General features: G+C 38.7%; 1 protein-coding gene across 1 annotated transcript; it reads right to left on the reverse strand.

Annotated features, from left to right (window-relative positions):
* Positions 1-1,022: 1,022 nt before the first annotated feature.
* Positions 1,023-24,399, reverse strand: avpr2ab (arginine vasopressin receptor 2a, duplicate b). The gene is made up of 6 exons (XM_056246426.1): positions 24,075-24,399; positions 8,147-8,530; positions 6,835-7,080; positions 6,604-6,750; positions 4,080-4,713; positions 1,023-2,109 (listed from the first exon to the last, which is right to left on the reverse strand). Exons 2-6 carry the CDS (start codon positions 8,525-8,527, stop codon positions 1,907-1,909), a joined length of 1,611 nt encoding a protein of 536 aa, XP_056102401.1. The 5' UTR covers positions 8,528-8,530; positions 24,075-24,399; the 3' UTR covers positions 1,023-1,906.
* Positions 24,400-24,657: the final 258 nt, after the last annotated feature.

The raw sequence follows: 24,657 nt of genomic DNA on the forward strand, positions 1-24,657 counted from the left end.
TATATAAATATACAAGTTACCTGATGAGGATGAAGCAATTAAAAAGGAAATAAATAAAGAACAACAAAGTAATATAAAAAATAATTTATTACATTGTCAGTCATATTTAGGTACTGCATATCTTATGTATCAAATATGTGATTTATATTCATTATGCATTGAGGATATTAAAAAGGTCATTAGCTGTTAGTTTTCTCAGAATAGTTTCAATATGATTACTACTAATATCTAACGGTATAGTAGTTTACAGTTAATCAAGGTCATTATCATGGAGAGAAATAGTACATTTGTACCAATCAAAATTGATTGTTCAATTATATGATTTGTAACCAATTTCTTTGTTAAATGAGGAAATATTAATGCATTTCCGATCTCAATCCTTTTGTCATCAAGCATGACATGTGATAGGCCAAAATATTTGGGAAAAACAACAACTATTTTCTCAAGCTATGAGAGTAAGGCTTTCCTAAAGAGTGAGTTTTCTTCCAAATCAATTCTAAAATGCTTGAAAAGTGTTTTGAATAAATACGTGATATTAGCACTCAAAAGTGTGAGATTGAACTAGTCCTAGAACTTCCACAATTCTACTGAATTCCTAATTGCACTAACCAAGTACCTCAAGAATCTGTGCGTTACAAACATACATGTACATATGTATATAATACTTTTCTTTATAATAAGGCGCTTAAGTTGCAGTGTAGTACATTTTTTCTTAATCCTTTTACACTTCTTTATTATAATGTTATTTTTTTCTGTACAAATAAGTTACTCTGAATCATGTGAATGGTCCCGATTTCAAATGAGACAAAATAAAACTTTTAACACAAAATCAAACAAAGAGCAGAGGTAGAGAGCTAAAAGAGTGACAAACTTGTGGATGAAACTGAAATTGGTGTGATTCGTTTTTACACAATGTAGAGATTTCAACTGTAGCAGTTGCTCTCGAAATGTTGCTACCTACAATACGTATACCTGTATATTGCTGTTCATTTACCATTACCCTGTTTCTTCTGTAAAAAAAAAGCTGTGGTCAAATGTAGATTTCTGCCTGCTGTAATCCCTTCCACTGCAGCAATTCTAATCATTTAGCTAGTACTCAAATACTGTTAACCAATTCAATTCACAGTGTCTTTCTTTAGATTTGACATATAATTCAGAAAATCACTAAGCTGCCACTGTGTTTGATTCCCATGTCATGATATTTTCATAACATTCTTGCTGGTGGTGAATATGTTCCCCTAAACTTCTGACGATCTAATTCGCAGCATCTTGCCGCTGGTCTTGTGCAGCTATCTCGAGTATATCCAGATAACGTTTTGTCCATTCTGTATGTGTTGTTCACATGCATTCTCCACACTTACTTTGTACGGTGAATTCTGATATAATCCTGTGATGCTAATCTATGAAAACACTCGGTTGAGGCATGAAAGAAAGATGGAGAACAATGGAGGACCTCTGATCCTTCGCTTCCTAGCACATCCCCCTCCTCTTCCTCTTGATTCATCACTCCAGTCTGCTTTCGTGTGACTGAACGGACAGCTGTCTGTGAAATGCACTAGGCATGGCGATGTGGTTTTGTCTTTCAAACTGATGCAAGTTGTTATTAATGGATCAGTATCTGCTGTTCATATTGTGTAACCACCATGTTTCTGAATCTCTAAAGGACATGTGTGGACATTACCCCAGTCCTGCATCAAATGGCGCACTTCATGCACACTTGTGGCGCGTGCCTGTGAAGTTCATAAGATCGTAGGGTGAAAGGCTGTTCACGAGGACAAATGTATCTGCCATTATGCCACCGAAATGTGGGCAAAGAGTAGCATTTGGGAAAGGGTCTAGCCCATCACATCAGTGTTTGCCATGTGCTGGTGTGTGTGTGTGTGTAGTAGTAGAGTCAGGCCAGAGGTCAGTATAATGAGTCCTTGGTGTTGGTTGACGTGTGAGTTGTGGTTGAGTCGTCCGGCAGGGAACCTCGACGTGGGGATCCGGTTTGGCAGCGCAGCAGTGCGAGCAGCTCACGGGACACACTGCTGGAGAAGGCTGTGTAGATCCACGGGTTAGTGCAGGAGTTTAGACTGGCTAGCAGCATCAGGATAGTAAAAGCAGCCCCTGTATGAGAGATAAAAGTCAACTCAAAGCCATTTGTGTGTATTAGTCTACTGCATACTGCATATATACATGTGTAAATAAAAGTCTATGAGATCATCCACCAGGTGAACATCTTAAAATCGCTTATAATAGCTTTAAAGACTGCAACACAAATGAAAATAAGAATTCATATATTATGACTTTGCAGCAGTGACATTAACTGTAATTACTTGTACAGAAGCTGTAGTTTTTGTAAGGAAAAAGGCCATAAATTAATTACAAACTAACACAGTGAATTTGCATATAAGACATATTTAATACACTACAATTGAAAAGTTGTTGGTAAGTTTTTTTAAGAAGTCTCACTGTTCACCATGGCTGCATTTAATTGATCAAAACTACAGTAAAAATACTAATATTGTGAAATATTATTATAATGAAAGTGTTATTTATTCTTGTGATGGCAAAGCATCATTACTCCAGTCTTCAGTGTTACAAGATCCTTCAAAAATCATTCTAATACGCCGATTTGCTGCTCAAGAAACATTTGTGCCGCTTAGCGTAATCTTTTTTTCTGGATTCTTTGATGAATAGAAAATTCTAACTTTCTATTTGAAATGGAAATATTTTGTCACAATAATGTCTTTACTGTCATTTGTATAATCTGACTGAAAAACAAGTGAGGTGGGGGGATAGAACTTTAAAATGCTGAAATTGTGCTGATTTTCATAGTGATTTGGTTACCAGGTGGCTGGTCAAACTGTGCAGAAAGTCCAGTTTAATACAGAGGTGTAAATACCAATGAGATTACCCAACACTCAGGCGAGTGAGCAGGTGTTTTTCTGTTTATGTGTTAAAGGGAAAGAAAGCAGGGGACAGTTAAAAAAAAGAAGAGGAAAATAAAAAGGGACACATTGAAAACATGATTGATTATTTCTGCTTCTGGAGGTCTCTCCTCCCACAGACTTTAGTTCCAGCCAAGCTCTAACACACCTGCCTGCAATTTCCCAGTAAACTTGAAGACCCTGATGAACTGAATCATGTGTTTTTGATTGTACTTGGAATGAAACTCTGCTGGAAGGTAGATTTCCAAGAACAGGCACCTCTGTTTTTGAGAGATTCCTGGAGAATGTGTTGATTGTTTGGTTATTTAACACCACCCTGCTAATGGCAAAGCTGAATTTTCAGCATCATTACTCCAGTCTTCAGTGTCACATGATCCTTCAGAAATCATTTGAATATGATGCAACAGTCAGGTTCCATAAGGAAATTGATTTTTAACAATAGCTTATAAACTTTTAAAGACAGACCTACTGTGAGCTACGAGGTTGTTAATCCATGGTATTTGCCTCTGCTGAAGCTGTCATGTCGCATGATTTCATCTTATTTAAAAAAAAACGCGTTTAACAGTGGAATTCCTGGTGAAAAACTACATCAGCTGTTATTCTGTACAGAAAATTACACCAATCAGAGAGTCAAAAAAGCAACAGCTCCAAAATAGCTCTTTAGCTCCGCCCACTGCCATGAGGTACTGCAAATTATGTAATCGAGGCGATCTCTCTATGCTCTCAAAATACTGAAATGTTTTTATATATATGCATATTTTGCAATAGACTTATTGTTTTTATACATATAATCAACATTTGTAAATGAGTAGTCTTATATTTCTCAATTGTTTTTAAGATTATGCTGTTCGCAATGCTTCATGGGATTGTAGTTCTTTCCCTCAATAAAACCAGTACTACAGTCTTGTACCTTTGTGTTTTTGTCTGATTTTCAAAAACTTTTTCTGAAAACCAAAGTTTCAGTGTTGTGATTCATGGCTTATAACTCTTTAATGAAGACTATTTTATGGGAGAAATGAAAAAAAAAAAAAAGTTCTTCCAGAACCAGTGCAGCTGAAAAATGGGGCGGCACTGTTGCAATATGTTGTGTGACTATACAGGACATGTACATACATGTATGTATATCTACAGTAGTTAAAGTCTGACCTTGGTTTGGTGGGTTGGGGTCCCAGGCTGCCCATAACTGAACAATAAAGAAGGGAGACCAGCAGATGGTGTAGACCAGCACAATGACAAGAGTCATCCTAACCGTCTTAGACATGGCCTTGGTCACACCTGGGAGAGGTGGCGGGTGCGAATACACTGTCGGAATGGGAAAAGCATCTGGAAGCACATCTGGCCACAGTTCAGAAGTTCCAGAGCTGTTTGGAGAAACGCTATTGGCTGATAATGACTGAGAATGGGAGGGGTCTGAGAGATGGTTGGGGGTGTTTTGCTGGTGAGTTGTGATGGAAGGGGAGGAGCTGTCTGAAGAGGGGCGGGGCCCAAAGCAGGGCTCACAGATAGAGCTCCTGCAGGGTAAAGTCTGAGAGTAGTCATCATATAGGCTTGAGTGGGACTCTTCCTCTCTGGCACGATGTGAGGAGCTGCAGTGAGCTTGACTGAAACTGCTGTCAGCATGGTGAGTGTGTCTGCTCTGTCTGTTTCTCTCTCTGCTCCTTCCCCTGCCCCCCTCCCGCTGAGCAAAGTGGAAGAAGACAGAGTTCCTCTTGAATTCCGCCGTCACCACCCGCTCTGACTTCAGGTAAATATTGTCATGGATTTCTCTGAAGATGCGAACCTGAGATGAAAACGAGATATATCAATGTAAAAACAGTTCTATTATGGTACAGAGTTGTGTGCCGTTAAGAATGCTTTTAACTTTTAAATTCCAGTTAAGTTCCTGGATTTAAATTGTAGCTTTATAGCTAAATTCAAATCTGTGGCTGTTTTGAAAGTATTAAAGTTAATTCAAATAAATATTCCTAATCTGAGAAAATGATGTTCTGCATTGAAATAACACAGACAAGTTTTACAGAACATCCCATAGGAGATGAATTGGAGATTTCTGTGAACAGTGTTATTTTTGATAAACCATGCTAGTAAAGTGGTAAAAATGTGTTGGAAATTTGTAAAATAATATGAATAATATTTGAAAGATATTTACAATAATCCCATAAAACTATCCAAACGCAGCTCCTCCAAAGAGCTTGTCTGAGAAAATTATACATGGCAACAGTTGGTATCTTTGTCAGCAACCACCAGCGTTTTTGATAATTTTCACTAAAATTGAATGGCCCCCAGAATATTTTGTTCTATGAATATCTGAACATGCAATATGTCAAAAGAAAGAACAGAGCCTGTGTTTTTTTAAACGTTTTATTCTAGCTTAATGTATTCTTTTTTATCAACACTTGAATGTGGGTAAGTTTCATAAAAAAGCAACATTTTGAGCAAAAAGTTGAGAGAAACGTGTTTTTGTAAAAGACTACATCCAGATCGAATTCAGAAGTAGATCGAGTCAATCAATACCCCACTGTGTCCTAACCAGACGCGATGCTAAAAGATTCCAGCGACAAATAATTAGTTTGTCCACACTAGACGCAACACGACTGCGAGATGCGTCAAAATCAATCAAAACCCACAGCCAATCAGAACAGCGTGTGGGCGGGCTCTCGCGGCAAGCGCACAGCACCAGAGTAATCTTGACGGCACTCGCAAGAAAATGCATAAGTAGGCTACAAAATCAAATTCACAAATATTACACCATTTAAACATTATTAAAAATAATTTGCTAAAACAATCTTTGTCAAAGAATACACTTGGAGCACTAAATGATATTCAGTCACATTGCATGCATTTAACATTAAATAAAGCACATAAACAGTACCTGAGATTATCATTGCCATACTTTGTGTTTGTTGTTCCAGCGCGACGTCGCAGAAAAACAGAAACCGTTTCTAAAATAGAATCATCGCGTGTCGCCGTCGCGGCTGGTTAGGACAAAAACTCTGATTAACATGGAAAAGATACCTTTATATCGCGCGCCGCGTGTAGTTAGGACACGGTGTAATGCTTGCACAAGATAGCTCGCCCTGTAACACCCCGATAGCTCGCCCTGGGTAGACATTTCATTCTGTAACATTAGGCAGTTTTTAATTATATGTTGCTTAATATTGATGACCACGTTATTGTACATATGCATCTGCTTACATATTCTATTGCTTGTTTCTGCTTCTTCTTCCCATGTGTTTTGATCAGGATATTCAGTAGTACTCTTTCAGAAGATATCAAATAGTGTCCCCTAGCGTATAGGCAATGGCAGGGAAGCGTTGTCTCATAAATGGCGGGGAAAGAGTTAAAATTAGGACTGGTCAATATAATGCTTTTAAGGTGAGGCTTAGTCATTTACATTTATGCATTTGGCAGGCGATTTATCTAAAAATGTGTTGCATTGCATTTAAGGTATCCATTTTATCAGTTCATGCATTGGATCGAACCATGACCTTGGCATTTCTAGTGCCATGTTCTTTGTTTTAAACTAAAGGAACACTACATCAAAATGAGTCAAAAGAAAGCCAAAATTCTAACTGCTGAATTCTGAATATCACCTATTAATTTCCATTAAACATGCCAAGACTTTGAGTAGGGAGTGAGAGATTGAGAGAGAAAGATAATGAGCTGGAGATACCTGACAGACAGTGATGATTAAGGCTGGCAATATGAACACAGCCACAGTCATCCAGGTGACGTATGCTTTAAGACCCCATGGCTCAGCAAAGTGGCCCCAGCATTCAAACACCCCAGGGGACACCTCTGACCGTGAGAAGATAAACACCTATGTATGAGCGAGCAGAGAGTCATGAGCTTGAACAACATATTAAATAAATCAGTCAGGGATGATCTGAGATTTATTCCTCACCTGTGGTAAACTGAGCAAAAGGGCCAGGCCCCATGCAACCATGATAGGGGTGTTCCAGCGAGAGGGCGCGCCCCCGCGATACGCCTGCATGGGGCAGCAGATGGCATAGTGCCGATCCACAGTCATGGCCACGATCATATAGGATGATGCGAACATCCCGACAATCTGCAAATATTTGACGGAGCGGCACAGAGCGTCAGGGCCATGGAAGTGCTCAGTGATGTCCCACACCAACTGTGGCAGCACCTGGGGACAAAATAAAAACATATAATTAGAATTTATGATCATGCAACTCTAGATGGCACATCATTTACTACACGGCACACGCTGATTGGCCTCTGCCGATTCTGCAGCCAGTGAGATTGCTTGCACAACATTTAAATAGTGTGGTTCAGTGTTCGCTGCAAGCTGGTCCTGCAGTGCGCTATCAGAGTTCCTCTGAAACCCTCCACCTCCACCAGCTCCACCCGTCTAGAACTGCTAAGGGATTTATGTCCAGCAGATCTTACATGCTCACTTGCTCTGAAACTGCATGTGTATGAGATCTTGTCCACCAAGACCAAATAACGTTATCTTATCTATTAACATGCTAAAACTATTTCAAGAGTTGTCATGCTTGAACTGCCATTATTTTATCATGACAAACATATTCTTTTCCACATTAGCAGATAACATCTAGGGATGCATGATTTTTCTGATAAAAAATGTGATTGAGATTCAAATTGAGGGTGTTTGTGTTTATTTTTTTAAGTTTCAGGTCTGCTGTGCTTGCAATTAATGCATAAATTGGCCAAAATGTTTGTCATTATATAAATATTATAATTCTCATTATTATTTTGATTACTATTATTACTATTAAATAAAAATGTTAAACAAAATAAGAAATATTACTGTTGTAACATTTCACCGTTTTTTTGTGTGTAAAAAACGTAAATTGTATTTAAGAAAAATACAATATTAATAATTTTATTTTACAGTAAACTGTAAAATTACAATACTAATACTATATTAATCTTTTCAAACGTTAAATCATATAAAAGAACACAGTGCTGCACTTTACTCTAAAGCACGCTGCACACTTAATTAAATTTCAGCCTTTGCACAAAAGCCATATCACAATTATTTTGATTAATATTAATTTTTCAATTTATATAACTTCCCTGCTGACACATCATTACTCCCACGCCTGATACGCCAACTGCATTTTAATAAATGTAGTCTCACTATATGTTTCCACTCAGGTCAATGATTACTCATTACCCGCTCTCTTTTCTCCGTACTCATCATTTTAATAGTCTGAAGAGGCGGTTACCTGAAAGAAGGCCACTACCAGGTCAGCCACGCACAGATTGACCATGAAGAGATGCATGGGAGCATGTTTCTTCCTACGCAGCAGCACCCACAGCACAAATCCGTTACCCAGAGCAGTGAGAGCAAGCACCAGCCCCAGCACCCCAATCTCCGCCTGGGCCAAGGCTTGGTCCCGTACCCGTGGAGGGGCAACTGGCTGCATTGTGGGCCTCATGGTGGTCCATGTGACGTTCTCTGATGGAAACAGCCAGAGGAAAGACCCTGTGGCCCCATAACTGCTGCTGAGATTGAAGAGGGAGCTGGACAGGTCTGGTGGCCCCTCCATCTCCAGCACAGAGCGATTGGGCTGACCCAAATTCTCTTCCCAAGAGGCCATCCTCATGACCTACAACAAGAAGGACAGATGTGAGAGGCAAAACTAAAACATTCTAATACTGATCCCTCGCTGGCCTAAATTGTTAAACAAACAGTTGTAAATCATTTTAATAAAATGAGGTCAAATGAATTTCATTTTGTTGGCTATTTCTGTAGCTCATCTACGCGAGTAATGGTGGCGTCTAAATCAAATGAGAACATTAGGAGGATGTCTTCCATATCATCTCAAATTAAATTCTCCATCTCCACTTCTGTTTTTGGGGAGGTTTAGAGAAAGCTCTTAAAATACGTTAAATCATTGTGTATAAACAGAAAGCAACTCATTATACATGTACTCAAACTTTTGAGGGTAGTTTTGAGGTTAAGATAGATTGTTTTATTTGTCCTCGAGACGAGAGGAAATTTGTTTCCACCGTAGATGCGCACATAACATGTTAAATTATCGACATGTCATTATACACATATCGTATCATATTTGTTTGAGAGAAAGAGGAAATAAAATTAGATAAATGTATTAAATACAGAGTTAAATCGTAGTCTTTCAATTCCGAACACTGCGATCTCTTCATAAAACATAAATAAAAAAACCTCAGTTCTCTTTGTATCTGCCTCATTAAGATGCTGCGTGGTAATGATGACCAGCTGCTAAGACACATTTAAGCAAATTTATTTAGCAAATATCTGAAAGGCAAATCTGAGAATCTCTTGGTATTGACTCATCCTTTATCTCCAGACTCAGGAAAACATATTTGCGGTGAGACTGAGAAAAAAACGAAGCGATATGCATGGGAACAATTATGGTTTTAATCCCTCTTTTGGATATACAGCGTATAACTGAGGCATGGATGGGAGGAGGGGAGGAGGGCAGGAGGACTGGCTTTCAGGGACTAAATAGAGAAGAATGCAGACTTTATAATTATTATGTGCTGACATACAGTGTATAACTAAAATGAAAAGTAAGTTTTGTGTTTGCTTTTACTTACATTAAAATTCATTTTTGACTAATTTACTGAATATGCTCATAAATGTCATGCTTTTAAAGTATTTTAAAGCAATTTACCTTACATGCATACTGGTATTAAGGAAATATAGTAAATCAAATATGAGTAAAAGAGTGAAAGTGCAAAAGCATTTAAGAAAACAACATCGGATAATAAATAAAGGCAGAACAGTGTGGGTATAGTGAAGAGTGCTGCCACTATAAATTAGGAGAAAATTTGTATCTGTATCAGTAAGTCTTACAAAAGTGGATATGAAAGATTTATTAACATCTTTACATTTATGTGGAGATACACTGGTCCGTGTGTTGGTTTCGGGGTCCGTGTACCTTCGGATAATTCGTTTTCTCGTTTTTGTCTTCAAAATGAAAAAACGGGGGGAATTTTTTTTATCACATTTATCACATATTCGACCCTTCTCATAAACATAGAAAATTAGACCTAAATTCACCCATGCGTGCCATTAAATATTAGTTACTCTGGGTTCGGCCCGAATTTGGGGGCTCGGAGCCCTCCCCCCGGACAGCACGCCAAATACGCATTAAACTTTACTCCCTCTAATTGTATGTAAGTGTGAACTCGTGATTTTACTTCGCATCTTCAATACACAATTACCCTGGCCTAGCCTACATATTTGGCACACTGCCTGTTTTATTTAACTGACCAACTATCAAAATCTGTGTGGCAAAGCTGCGCGAAATTAACCATGCTTTTACTACAAATAAAACCCCAAAAAACATGGTTAATATTAAACCATGGTGACCACAAATTAACCTAATAGTGTAGCTATTTCTCTGGCGCTCATAGTTAGTCATAGTGAACCTATGTCTACACAGAAGACTGTTTGTGTCAGGCCATTATTTAGTCTGGCAGTTTGATGAGAAAGAGTTGAAATGTATGCAATTAACGCTTTAAGAATCAGTACAACTAGCAGGATGACTGTTATTCTGTTCCACGGAACTGGGGAACAACTGGGGCATGTTCAAGATCACAACGGTGCGCAACGTTTTGCTACGGTTTCCGGGTTGAACGTCATGTTTCCTGGAAACGGCTTGCACCGGTGTGCAACCAAGGGGGTAATCCATCAGCCGGAAGTTGAAGCTGCCTCCGGGGGCCGCCATTGTAGCTGGCTATCACCTGCTGTTAGCATCCCATTGACTCCCATTCATTTTGGCGTCACTTTGACAGCGAATAACTTTACATCTGAGGCGTCCAAAGACTCCATTTGTCCATTATTTATTTTTAAAGAAACACGACAATGTATAAAAGGCTCCATTACTTTGTATCTTACGTTATGCCCCCGTTGAAGCTATTCTTGTAAAAATAGGCTAACGATTGCGTCATAACCACGGGACGCTCTGTCGCACAGTAGAGAAATTACCGTATAGACAGAAGTAGAAGCTCGTAGGCAATCGTTTACTGTCTATGAGGCAATCGGGTGGACATGGAGGCATAAAGTCAAGGGAGAAGCCCATAGATAGAGAGTTAATAAAAGCAACGGGACAAAATATTTCAACAACAGATTTGTTTCAGATTTCAATTCAGATTTGTTCCGGCACAGCTACTAGAAGGTCAGAACGGTTGCTCACGTGACAACTACTCGTCAAGCTCAGTTTGAGCCTGCGCAGTGCGCTTGGCTATCAGGAAGTGAGTGCCAAGGGGGTAATCCATCGACCGGAAGTTGAAGCCGGCCGGGTGCCGCCATGTTGTAGCAGAACTTCACTTGCGTTAGCATTTCCATTGACTCCCATTCATTTTGGCGTCACTTTGACAGCGAATAACTTTACATCTGAGGCGTTTAAAGACTCCATTTGTCCATTATTTATTTCTAAAGAAACACGACAATGTATAAAGGGCTCCATTAACTTCTATGTTACATTATGGCCCCGTAGAAACAGATTTAGTAAAAATAGGCTAACGATTGCGTCATAACCACTCGACTCTCTGTCGCGCTGTACAGAAATTACCGTACAGACAGCAGGAGAAGCTCGCAGGCAATCGGGGGGACGTCCCGTCAAGGGAGAAGCCCATAGATAATGAGTCCATAAAAGCAACGGAATACTTACTCCTGCTCACTCACGCCAAAGAACTCTTTGCTCAAGTTCCCCGTCTCTGCAAGATTAACGTTGGCAATTTTCACGCACAGCTACTAGAAGATTAACGTCTGTCAGACAGGTTGCTCACGTCATCAAGCTTAGTTTGAGTCGGTTTGAGTCTGCGCGTCAGGAACGGAAGTGCTCAAAAATCGCTAAAAATGGGCTTCAACTGTCTCAACTGAGTTCCAATGAGATGGCTCTGTCCACTTCTTATACTGTCTATGGTGAGTGCCCATGTTAGGCTTCAACTCTCTCCGTTGAAATCAACGGGGTCGCTGTGTCCATTTCTTTTACTGTGTGTGCAACGGGGTTTGAGATGCGTTTTCTCTTGTTTGGTGGGCGTGTCAGAACTGCAGTCCAATCAGCAGCAACATGTATATAAAGCACACGGTATTAAAGAGAACTCGCACAATGGAAGTAATTTACAAATGTGTTCGATACGCAACAAGGATATCAGAAGACATGTTTGTTGTAAGTATTATTGTAAAAATATAGGATATCAACATAATGATGTAGTTGTTTATATTTTTAGCTTCATTGCAAGTGTGTGACATTTGGTATAGAAATAAACAATGCATGTAAAGTGCTTTTCCTAAAAATGAGAAAGAAAATACAGGGTATTAATAAAACATTATAGAACAACAAGAATGTGAGGCTAAATAGATGTTTTAGTCTTTATTAGGTAAGATGTGCTTCCATTTCAGTTTCCACAAATCCCTTCACTCGATTGGGATGTTCTCTTGTGTTCTGGGCGGCAAGTGCAGTAACTGTAACATCGGGCATATTTTGTAGTATTAAACATATTTATACCGATTTCATCAGGCTCCGAAAATTCTTCACAAAGAACACAAAAAGCCTTCTCAGCTGCTGTAGTTGCAACTCTTGCATCATCACAACAGTGCGTTCAACGCATCACCGTTTCTGTTTAAAAAACGTTCTGCAACGTTTTGTCGGCGCTGAACGCAGCCCAGATGCTTGATGTTTGGTTGACCAATCAGTGGAAAGGGGCGTTTAATTCCTGCACATGTAGAGATCGAATATTCAAGCTTTTTATTCATTTTGGATGTGTGTTTCTAGTTGGTGAATAACAGCGTTTTCACCGCAATTGTTTTGACTGCAGTGATGGTCTAAATGAGGTTCCGGGTAATAATTTCCCCCTTAGAAAGTCCGTGCTCGCGAGGTAGGCCTAGCACTTTTTCAAAGTTCAGGAACTTTCGGGGGTGGGACTTGGTTGATTCACGCAGTATTTTATTTCAACTACCATTTTTAAAAGTCTGGCGGTGCGTGCAGCCTACAGTTGTTTGCAATTCGCCTTTGGCTAAGCCACACCCTAGAATGTAGATTGACCAATCACAACGCAGCCAAGAACGAGCTCCCACAGTGGTCCGACACTTTTTCACAGCGCTCCATTGACTTTAACACAGGCGTCTCATATTTTTGGTCTCGGCAGGCTATTGCCGTCGTAGTTTTATCAAAAATATGGTTAAACGTTGTGCCTGGGGCATTTGTAACACAGATACGCGTTTCCCAGAGAGGTTGGAGGGGGGTGTCCATTTTTTCAGGAAGTCAAATCCTGACAAGTGTCGTCTAGCTAGCACACGGTGCTAATAAATACAACGTTATACTCGCGTAGTCCGTTGTTTTGTAATAACGATTATAGAAGTGAATAGAGACCTACCCAGCTTTGCATGAACAGTGTTGCTCCTTGATATTGTTAGTCCCAGCCTCCGTCTCGATTAGTAGGATATGCGGTGGTTCATTTTTTGACTGTGACCGGTATGCTTTTGCCTCTATTTGGATGCCTTGTTGTTCCTTGCGTTTCACCTGTTTGTCGTTAATATAGCCTTCGAACGTATATTGCAGCCCCTTTTGCCTACTTCTATCGGACACTTTATTTGCTGCTTTATAAAAGTTTGATACATTTTCAGCAGGAAGAGCCGTCACAGCATAAGCCATGTTGATACCAGAGCCCATATGAAGTTTGTTTGTCGGATGTAGCAACAGTAACTAAGGGGGGCGGGGCTTAGCCAAAGGCGAATTCGAATCAACAATGGAGTTTAAAAAACACGACCTATGGGCCGACGTCGACGAGGTTCAGGGTTTATTAAGCTTATAGGAGGACGAAATACAGCTGGAACTGGAAAGTCTCGCGCAATCATACGTTACCGGACTAATTTGACAAATCTTCACGGTAGTTTAGACCACGATGGAAACGCAGACAGCAACTGGTCTGGGGGGGAAAACGTTCCTGGGAGAAATTGTTGTTTCGGTGGAAATGCGTCTAAACAAAGTGTGATTAAAACTAAAATAAAAATATGAAAAAAACAAGAGATTTGTTAAAACAAGAAAAATTATTCGAAGGTACACATTACGATGTGCTCTGAAACACTAGTTGAAAATCCAAACGCAGTTTTATTAGGGTTAATCCAAAATCGTAATCCATAAAACAGGCAATGGTCAAAACCACAGGGCAAACTATCCAGATAATAACAGAGTCCAAGACACAGGCAAATCCAGGGAGACTAGGCAGGAAGTCAAAACCAAACCAGAGGTAAACAGAAGGCAAGCGCTCAGAAATGCAGTGTGAAACTTACGAGACTTCACAATGAATACACAAGAGTTATATAGGTAGAGTTAACAAGGGTAATGAGAAACAGCTGAAAGTAATCAGGCATAATGAGTTCAGGCAATGGGTTACAGCCAGGAAATGCCTACACTATACCCAGCTACAAAATATTTCTATTTCAAACAAATTTTGAACTTTCTATTCATCAAAGAATCCTGAAACCGTATCACTGTTTCCACAAAAATATTGAGCAGCACAACTGTTTTAAACATTGGTAATAATAAAAAATGTTTCTTGAGCAGCAAATCAGCATATTAGAATGATTTCTGAAAGATCATGTGACACTGAAGAGTAATGCTGAAATGCTGAAAAATCAGCTTTGCCATCACAAGAATAAATTCAATTTAAAATATATTCAAATACGCTCCGACGGAACGCAACACACGCGCGCTTTCTCGACTCAGCACCACAAAGAGCGTTTATCGACTCCATTTATCGAGCTGTCAGAGCATTAAGATTGGGTTTTCCATGTTGTCTCTCAAGGGTTTACGGTCGGTAATTTGCCACTCTCCTTCGGGATCTCTCTCTCACTCTCTCACTCTCTCCCTTTTTCTTTCACTTTCATTCTCTGTCAGTGTTTTGTTGCTTTAGTCTGTTACATGTATTCCGTGTAAGTGTAGTTCACCTGTATACATAGTTTTCCTTTATTAAATACATTATATTCATTTGATTGACTGTCTCGTGCACATTTCAAAGTCCCTTTAATGTTGCGATCGAGCTAAGTGCTTTACAAATTTATTGATACTTAAATAGTATTGTTATAGAACAGGAAAGTTAATCCTCGTGGCCAGAGGAATAGCTTCTCTTGAAAGTCTATAAAGGAGGCTAATTTTTGTAATTTTTGTAATAAAAAAAATATAAAAATAAACAAATTCATATTTAATTATAATTCTTGTGATTAATAGTACAATTGATCTATTTTTGCCGACCTGGATGGAGAACTGATCATAATCCGTTGTGTTCGGCTGTCCATACAGATCATGATTCGTTATTAAAAGCATATTCCCTGTATCTGAGCTAATAGGAATAATCCCGAGTATCTACTCCTTAAACGTGTGAATGGTAGTGTAAATCATTTGAATGCTTAAAAACTGTAATTGATTTTGTGTGGTCGTCCTTAGCATTTGTTTTCCCTGATTTTTTCCTTCATTCTTCTGGTGTTTGTAAGCTCATGTGTGCTGTTTTGTCTTCCATAAGTGTATTCCTGTCGCTTTGTTTGATTTATCTGTGGATTAGTGAGAATGGAACCAGAAAGCTCTCGAATGCAATTTGTTTTAAAATTAGCTCTTGATTCAAGCCCAAGTCTGTGCGACCTGCAATATTTCATTCACTTCATTCATTCATTCTCACTCACTCCTCCTGCGCTCTCTCTCTCCATCTGGAGTGGCGCTTTTCATCTTGTGTTTACATAATCAATTCACAGCAGAAATAGCCTCTTCAGAGCTGGAGTCCTAATGAAATTAATGAAGGTCTTCCTTTGACGTTGCCTGCTGAAAACCCGTCAGTTGCTTGCTGTCAGTTTTGTCGTCTGTTCGCACTCTTTGCATATCCTGACTACTTTCCATTACCTACTTTGATACCTCCTGGGAAATTACAGAAAGAGCCTCCTCGTGTGCTCTGGGTCTTTAAATGTTTCTGATGCACAAGCGCTGGCACTGGCTATTCATCAGGAGTCTGAAAGCGGCTCTGTTATTTGCCCCTGCTGGGCACGTGTATATGAACCGCTCAGTCAAGTCTGCCCGTTGGAGAGATAAATCCCCAAAATAAGATCTTTCATATCTCAATTGTTTCTCCTACAGCAGAGAGATTACAGGGAGAGCAAATGGAGTCTCCATCTCAGATTTTGCAGGAGACTCATTTGCTCTCTGTAATTTCACTGCTGTGTAGCAGAAACAACTGAGATATGAAAGAGATCTCATTTTGGTTCCAACAGAAATATCACATAGCCTAGGGTTTTAAAATGAGATCGCAACAATATCGCACAGTGTGGTCAGATTTGTCTAATGTAAGAGATTTTTAATAACTTGTAAAACACTGACTGGTCAATTGTGTGAATGTTTTTTTTTTAATGATCCAGTATTTTTACCTGAAATATATTTGTACATTTTTCCTTATGGAATGTTATTGTTATGAAATGTGAACAGTATTTTATACTACAATCTCCTTTTTTCCCATCCTGGGATTGAGGACTAAATTATGTGAGCTTTGCTATCTGCATGGATTGTATAGCTCTAAACTCTTAGGCTATGTCTACATTAATCCGGATAGATTTGAAAACTGAGTTTTTGTTTCAAAACGCACTCCGTTCGCAGTAGCATTTTCAAGCGTTTTCCAAAAGTTTCTCATCCACACTGAAACGTCGGAAAACGCTACATTTGCCTTACAGCGCATGCGTAAACCCTCATAAAAGCTCACTGAGATTATACATACAGAACAAGGCATAATCAAGTTATCGCGCAATTCTTCTAGCAGGATCAATTTATTTAGCAAAATATTTCACCATTCGCTGATGCGTCCAGGTCGCACTCGCTCACCATTATATGTTTGGTCTAAAACGCAACTGCTCTTTGCAGGACTGTGATATGAAGAGTGTGCAAAGTAACCTATTTTAGCAACAGTGTGAAAGTGAATAACACATAACAGGCACAATCATGAATATTTATTGGTACAATATGCTTCACATGACTAAACATGCGTCATCGTTTTCAGATACCTCCGGTTTCACAGTCCACACTACATTGCGAAAATGCCATTTTCAAATTTATCCACTTTGAAGAGCGTTTTCAAAAAGCTTTGTTTTCATTAATAAAAACTCTGTAGTGTGGATGGAAGAAAAATATCCGTTTTCAAATGAAAACGTATTAGTGTGGACAAGGGCTTATCAACAAATGTCTCATGTCAAGTCAAGTCAAGTCATCTTCATTTATATAGCGCCTTTAACAATGGAGATTGTTTCAAAGCAGCTTTACAGAGATAAACATACAATTTACGGTAACAGAGATTGTTTTGGCTTTATAGCGATTTTTGAATAATGTTATTTCCAGCTAAAGTTGGTTTTGATTGATTCACTTCCCGCAAAATTATCATTTGTTATTACATTAGGGGCTACAAAGACGACGGCGTTCTCTCTAAACAGGCTTTAAACGCGAACCTGTGACCTGATGGCGTTCACATGCGCATTCAAAATTGATTCTATAGTTAAATTCGTTTGAATATGTGCGCGCAGGTTTGTAATTTCCCAACAAACCATGCCTAAACAAACTATTTGTCTTGCCTATAAATTTAAATCATATGTTTTTATTTCTCCTAAAGATTTTAGAAGAAACATGAGCAAGGAAAGAGCAACTTCTGAGCAATCAAAGAATTGAGCAAAACCACACCAAACATGTCCTCTGTCTCTTCAACCTTCATCTGCTGGTTATCAGGCGGACACTAAAAATATTTCCCGTTTCCCGTGGTGCTCTGCTTGGAGGTCAAGGGGGTAGATTGAAAGAGATGAGAGTGGAGGATGTGAAAGCCAACTGAGCAGCAGTGCACTCATCCATCTCTCGCTCCCAGTTTGTATCATCTCTCTGTCACCTCTGCTGTTCACAGTATCTGATTTTTACGTAAATATCATCCTTTCAGCAGATCAAGCTGTCCTTGACAGCTTCTATTCCAGGTCAAAAGCAACTGCACAGTTACAGTAACAGTTCTCTTCACTTCATCAAAAGCTGAGCTTCAGATGTAAGCAATACCTTTCAGATGCTGAATGACGCTCAAATAGTCATTTTAAAAGTGATGGTGTTCTGTGCCAGTCCAGGGTCATATGAGAGGAGGAAAGAGCGTTCATGGCACAGCAGAGGGGTGCACTGGGACTTGAGTACATGACCCTTTAACGGCACTTTCTAAAGGTGCCTTTTGCCATCAAATAAATAAATAGAGGTGAAAAATAAGAGAGAAAATACTAGAAGACAAGGACAGAAATAGAAGAGAGAGAGAGAATACAAAAATGCATACTGCAAATTTAAAAATTGTAAAATGATTTGAATTGGTATGATTGGCATTTGAAAGTCTGCATAAAATCTATTTTAATTTTGAAAAATATATTTTCTTAAGCCACACTGTTTAAGATGTGTATTTGAACTACATTTTACCCAATGTAGTTCAAAACCGGAAAAAGTATGATTTTATAATGGGGAATTGAAATGGGTCACAGCGTTTCTTGGTTTCCTCAGGTTTTGTGGTCAGCGATATCTAGTGGGTTGCACTACTTTTTCTAGTGTCAACTTTCAAGGTACCTTATGTCACTGGTCAAAACTGGTCAAATACAAATCCTGACTGAGAAAATAGCTGATGACAACATGGCTAAGGAATGATATGGAGCTATACTCATCTCACAAAAACAATTAACTAATAAGGTAAATTTAAGTTTATTATTGTACAGCTTGTGTGAAATGAGAAAGTGTCTCATAAATGCTAAAGAAAATACTACATTTGATAATATTCATGTTGAAAATAGAAAATAGGCTTAGAAGGTCCATCATGATGATTTCTTTTGATGATCCTTCCGCCACTGAGTATGTGTGGACCGATCTCACACTGAGCAGTGATGAAGTGCAGATAAGGAATTTATCAATGTACGTCAGCACATCAGATCAGCGTGTTATGTGGCTACACTGGAATCTGTGTGCGTGCGTGTCTGGTGGACTAGGTGAAAAAGACGTGTAAGGAAAGTAATCCCTAATTTATGAACACCCCCCAGGAATGCATCACAGCAGGAGAAGCTACTGTATAGTGCAGCATCGCTATCTGGAAAGGAAAAGCAGGATAGACAGAGGAGAATAGAGGGAATGAAGGAAAAGTGCCAATTAACCGCAGTGGATCTTTTTTCAATATAATTGTCTGAGTCACAAAGAGACCATATTAAAACTTCATGCTTGAAAACATGATAATCAGGTTTTAAACAAACTCATGATAATTATCAAATAAATGTTTCCTTCAGATTTGCAATGTTGATAGTATAATTTAATTAGAAAATAATGCATTTTCATAAGGCATACAACTTTTGAATGCAACTGCACACATCTAACTTTGACCAAAAAAGTCATTCTACATAGTCCTGGCTGTTTCCAAGAAAAAAACACTTACAAGTATATGTCGATCCTTCTTTATTATTATTTTGTGTCTTTGTCAATCACAGGAAAACAGCCACACCACAGGAAGGATGACTGAGTGATCCACCTATTTTCATCTGTTAGCTCTTTTGTTTATCTAACCCATTTCCGCTGTCTGTTTGTCCTTTCATGTTTCAGCTCTGTTCTGTTCACGGGTCAGAACCCCAGAGTCCTGCCCAAGAACACACCCGCATTCCTCCAACACTGAGAGACATTTTACCAAAGTATGTATAGTATAGTATAGTATAGTATAGTATAGTATAGTATAGTATAGTATAGTATAGTATAGTGAGGTACAGTATAGTTGTGGCAATTTTTTTGTGTGCAAATATTCTTAATTTTACAGTTTTTCAGGTATTCGTGTGTGTGTGTGTGTGAGAACGAGGACATGGAGATCTTGGAAACAGGTTCATGCTCTACTGGCTGGTCTACATATACTCATTAACTCATTACATATATCCCTGTTTAAACAGATCACAGTGCAGTCTTTACAAACACCCCGAAACCTTGGAAACAATGAAAATGACACAATCGAAACTACAAAAACAATACGAGCAAACAGTCCATACCTTTTTTATCCTTCTTTATTGTGCATAGTCCGGGCCATACACAAGGGAACCATAAGTGAATACATCATCAGACATCGATGGACTTTGAAACCTCTCAGGTTCACAGAGTGTTTGGGTTTGTTTACTTATAACAGGATTCTCTCTGTGATTTCAAAGTTCTTAGTGAGGCACATTAACATTTAGGCATGAATCCAGCCTATGTTAGTGCAACTCTGGTAAACACCGCTGAAATTTGGAACAGCTGTGGGGCACTTGGAACCTAACTTGACCTAGTATTTGTTTTCTCTCAGTCCAAAAATCCATAAAGCTTTGTAAGGTTTCAACAAAAGCAGGTCACACATGTTGACTCAAGACAACTGAGATTCCAGTTTTGCAGAGTTAACAGGTTCCATTGCATAGCTACTTTTGTCTTCTAAATCCTGGACAATTAAGCATGCAACGCACTGAAGATTTGAATTAATCACTGCATTTAGTTTTTGTTCTATGGATTAATGCATGGAATGTTAAAGGAGCTATGTGTAAGAATTTTATTTAATGTATTAATAGCTTTTTTATTGACAATATGTGAACAGCTTGTAACAAAATAAAACAATAAAAAAAAACAAGACCTTTCCCGACTTTCTAGGTTGTCTTTGAAAACCTGTAGACTGATTTTTATGTGAAGCACTCGGGACATTTTGCCGGGAAAATCAAAAGGATGTGATATTTGCACGTGCTCCCGAGAGCCTCTCTTCCATTCAGTCACACGAAACGAATGCTAATGTTCAGGATAATGCCGAAAGAGCTATTCTGTTTAATGACCTCACATTCCCGTATTCTACACTCAACTAGCCACTTTATGTACACTTTTGGTGCACCTTGCTAGTACCCGGTTGGGCCCCTTTACCAGCAGAACTATCTTAATTCTTCATGGCACAGATTCAACAAGGTGCTGGAGACCTTCCTCAGAGATTTTGGTCCATATTGTCATGAAAGCATCATGCAATTTCTGCACATCCATTGTTAGCTCCACATCCATGATATAAATCTCTCGTTCCCCCATATCCCAAAGGTGATTTATTGGATTGAGATCTGGTGACTGTGGAGGCCATTTGAGTATAGAGAACTCAGTGTCATGTTCAAGAAACCAGTTTGAGTTGATTTGAGCTTTGTGACGTGTGTTATCCTGCTGGAAGTAGCCATCAGAAGAGGATACACTGTGGTCATAAAGGGATGGACATGGTCAGCAACAACACTCAGGTAGGCTGTGGTGTTTAAGTGTGGCAAAAAAATATCCCCCCACACCATTACAACACCATTACACCACAACCAGCCTGAACCGTTGGTGCAAGTCAGGATGGATCCATGCTTTCATGTTGTTAATCCCAAATTCTGACTCTACCATCTTAAGTGTCGAAGCAGAAATAGAGACTCATCAGAACAGGCAACATTATTCCAATTTTCTACTGTCAATTTTGGTGAGCCTGTTTGAATCATGGCCTCTGCAGGTTCCTGTTCTTACCTGACAGGATTGACACCTGAGTGGTCTTCTGCTGCTGGAGTCCTGTATCTGCTTCAAGGTTTGTTGTGTCGTGCGTTCAGAGATGCTCTTCTGCAGACCTCGCTTGTAACGAGTGATCATTTGAGTTACTGTTGCCTTTCTATCAGCTCGAGCCAGTCTGGCCATTCTCCTCTGACCTCTGGCATCAACAAGGCATTTTCACACACAGAAATGTCACTCACTACAGTTGCAACATGACATCATGACTTTGCGTAAACATACACGCCACTTTCAATTCAAGTGGCGTGTTATCTATACGCATTTTGAAATATCCGCGTGTATGTCCACGCCGAAATCTTTTGCGTGTATGTCTACGCCATTAAATGTCCGAGTGATTCCGCGTGTATGTCTACGCCGTTAAATGTCCGAGCGAAACGAAGCAAAATCTATATCTACATCTGTGGAGCGATATTTCTTTTCCTAGGATGGTAGGAGAAGACTCATAAATGGTATTAACCCCAGTGACGGGTAGGTTTAGGGACGGGGTTGGGGTAGGTCATATATTTATATATGCATAATACAGTAATATAACGTTAAGTCAAAGGCGTTGATAAACACGCTGAAAAGCGATTATGCGTGTTGATAGCACGCCAAAAATGGAAATACGAATTGGCGTGTCATACATACGCCATTTCATGAGATCAGTCTGACAGTTCTCTGTACAGATGGTTGTGTGTGAAAATCCTATAAGATCAGGAGTTTCCGAAATACTCAAACCAGTCTGGCACCAACAACCACGCCATGTTCAAAGTCACTTAAATCCCTTTCTTCCCCATTCTGATGCTCAGCATCAACAGCATCATGCTCATTCTTGAACTTCAGCAGATTGTCTTGACTACTGTAGATGCCTAAATGTTTGCTGTCATGTGATTGGCTGATTAGATATTTGCATTAACTAAAAAGCAGCTGAACAGGTGTACCTAAAGTGGCCGGTGAGTGTTAAGCCCTTTTAAATGAAAATATTTGTAAACCTACATATTTTATAGCCTAACATGAAATTCACATAAGATAAGCCAAAGTTCCACTTCACAAAATCATTTAGAAGGCAATCAATCACAAATGTGTTCACCCTACATTATCACTATGACCAAATGTCCAGCAAATCATCGGGCGTTCGTGGATAAAGCTTTTCATGAAAGACTGTAAAGCATTTTAGAGTCCTAATTAAGAGGAAAATGAAAAGCATCAAGTGCAATCAGTGCCGCTCTGAAACACACGGGCCTCCATGTGTACGGTATATGAGAGTGACGGATGTATAGCGACCTTTCCAGCTGACCTCAGCCATATAATTCCACCATTCAGAATGTGTGTTTACCTCAAAATGAGATGAAGCGAATTAATTTTATGAATACTTTGTGTGGACTATATAAAGTATTGTTCACATTGTGTTCTACAAGTTAATTATTTTAGCACTGTACTGCAGATGACTCTGAACTGACAAGTGAACTGTGATTTATCCTAACTCTATAGTGGGCTGCTGGACCCATGCATACGCTTTAACTTTACCTGTGACAAAACAGAAACTATTCTGCCCATATTCTACACAGTAAAAAAATCCCGTAAGATGTATTGGCAAAAACTGGGAGCTCTGTCTTTGCCAGAAATTCATAAATAATGATGGCAGGTTTTCAGGCATATATTTTACTTTTAAAACAAAATTTCATTAACTAACATATATTTAATATATCACTTGAACTATTTAAACATTACATGATGAAACAAAGCTCATAATGTTGAAGTTCTCTATGAGCATTTACTAGCTTAATATGTAAAGAGAATGCGCAATGTTACCCACACAAACACAAAAAGCATGACATTAAAATAATACATCAAATATTAACTAAGCAACATAAAATGTTACATATAGGCTACCAAGTAAAATATGATTAAATGTGATGTACAGAGAATTACATCCTTTTACTGTTTATCATATGACTCACTTTTTACTAGCTTTTATCAATATTTTAGGGATTTCTTTGACAAAAAATATATTGTAATCCATAGATTATAAGGTAAGGTCATATTTTACTACAAATAACATTTTTAAAGTAATTTAAGGTGTAACTTAGTAATCCAATGCAGTTTTTACTGTATTTTACATCATTTTCCTGTTAAAATTACTGACATTTTAAAAATGTTAAAGTCATAAAGTGAAAATGTATAACTTCACGGGATTTTATTTAACACATATTTAATGTCCCTTTATCCTTTAAAAAAATTGATCTCCTATAAAGTAAAAAAAATACATAGGTCTATGGCAATAGTTAACTTTTTGGGGTTAACAAAATAAAAATGCAACATATTGGCCCTCAGATAACCTTCAGATAATTTGAAAAAGACATACAATTTTATATCATTTGCAATTTTCGTTTGTATTATTTTTAGCCATTAGGAACAGCAGGAACGCTATTTATTCCAATGGTCAAACACTCAATACATAATCCTAACCAAATATTTGTATTCAACATTAAAATCATGTTTGACATTGTAGTGTCTGAAGACAGCACGTGAGTGTCATAGTTTAGTGGTGCGCGCTATATGTGACCGCTGATTGATTAGCAGCACTTACCTTCAGTCAGCTTTTCTTCACTGTAAGTGTTTCAATTTGCGATATAATCCACAGTTTTCTTCACGAACTAAGCCACATATTGCTCTGTCCATGCCACGTCCACGCCTTCTGTCTTGACTCTGAATGTCTTTTAGATATCCACCGTTTACCATTGTGATTTTGCTTAGGAACTATGTAAAATAATTTAAGTAAAATTTGCTTCTGTCCGTCCAGCTGTCAGACAGAAAAGCAAAGTGCGTCTATGTCTTTCTCGTGCTCTGTCAGTTTCAGTTATGTCTCAGTATATACTATGATCTAGTGAGCGCACTAAACGTATTTTGTGGGCTACTTGTGTTCCTCCTACTGTCTCCCTCTCTCCATGAACTCCTCCCCTCATTAGCCTTCATCCACACTCCAGCTGCTTTAATCATATACAGATCAGTGTCATCTATATGGGGAAATGATACAGAATATATATACACTTAATAAAATTATGGCAACAGATTACAAGCAATATTATTAATTAAAAACACATCTATGTATAGAATTATGTATCAATCATGTAAGCTTCTTAAAATAAATAGTTTAAAATGAGTCACTGTAA

This window comes from Rhinichthys klamathensis, unplaced genomic scaffold (assembly GCF_029890125.1).
Source record: "Rhinichthys klamathensis goyatoka isolate OS25496 unplaced genomic scaffold, OSU_Roscu_1.1 h1tg000037l_1, whole genome shotgun sequence".
In the NCBI taxonomy this organism is placed as follows: domain Eukaryota; kingdom Metazoa; phylum Chordata; class Actinopteri; order Cypriniformes; family Leuciscidae; genus Rhinichthys; species Rhinichthys klamathensis.

Coding starts and splice junctions, on each gene's coding strand:
- avpr2ab (XM_056246426.1), bottom strand. CDS start 8,527: ATGAGGATGGCCTCTTGGGAAGAGAATTTGGGTCAGCCCAATCGCTCT. Junction 7,081..8,146: donor TGGTAGTGGCCTTCTTTCAG/GTAACCGCCTCT, acceptor TTTTGTCCCCAG/GTGCTGCCACAGTTGGTGTG. Junction 6,751..6,834: donor TTTTGCTCAGTTTACCACAG/GTGAGGAATAAA, acceptor GCTCATACATAG/GTGTTTATCTTCTCACGGTC.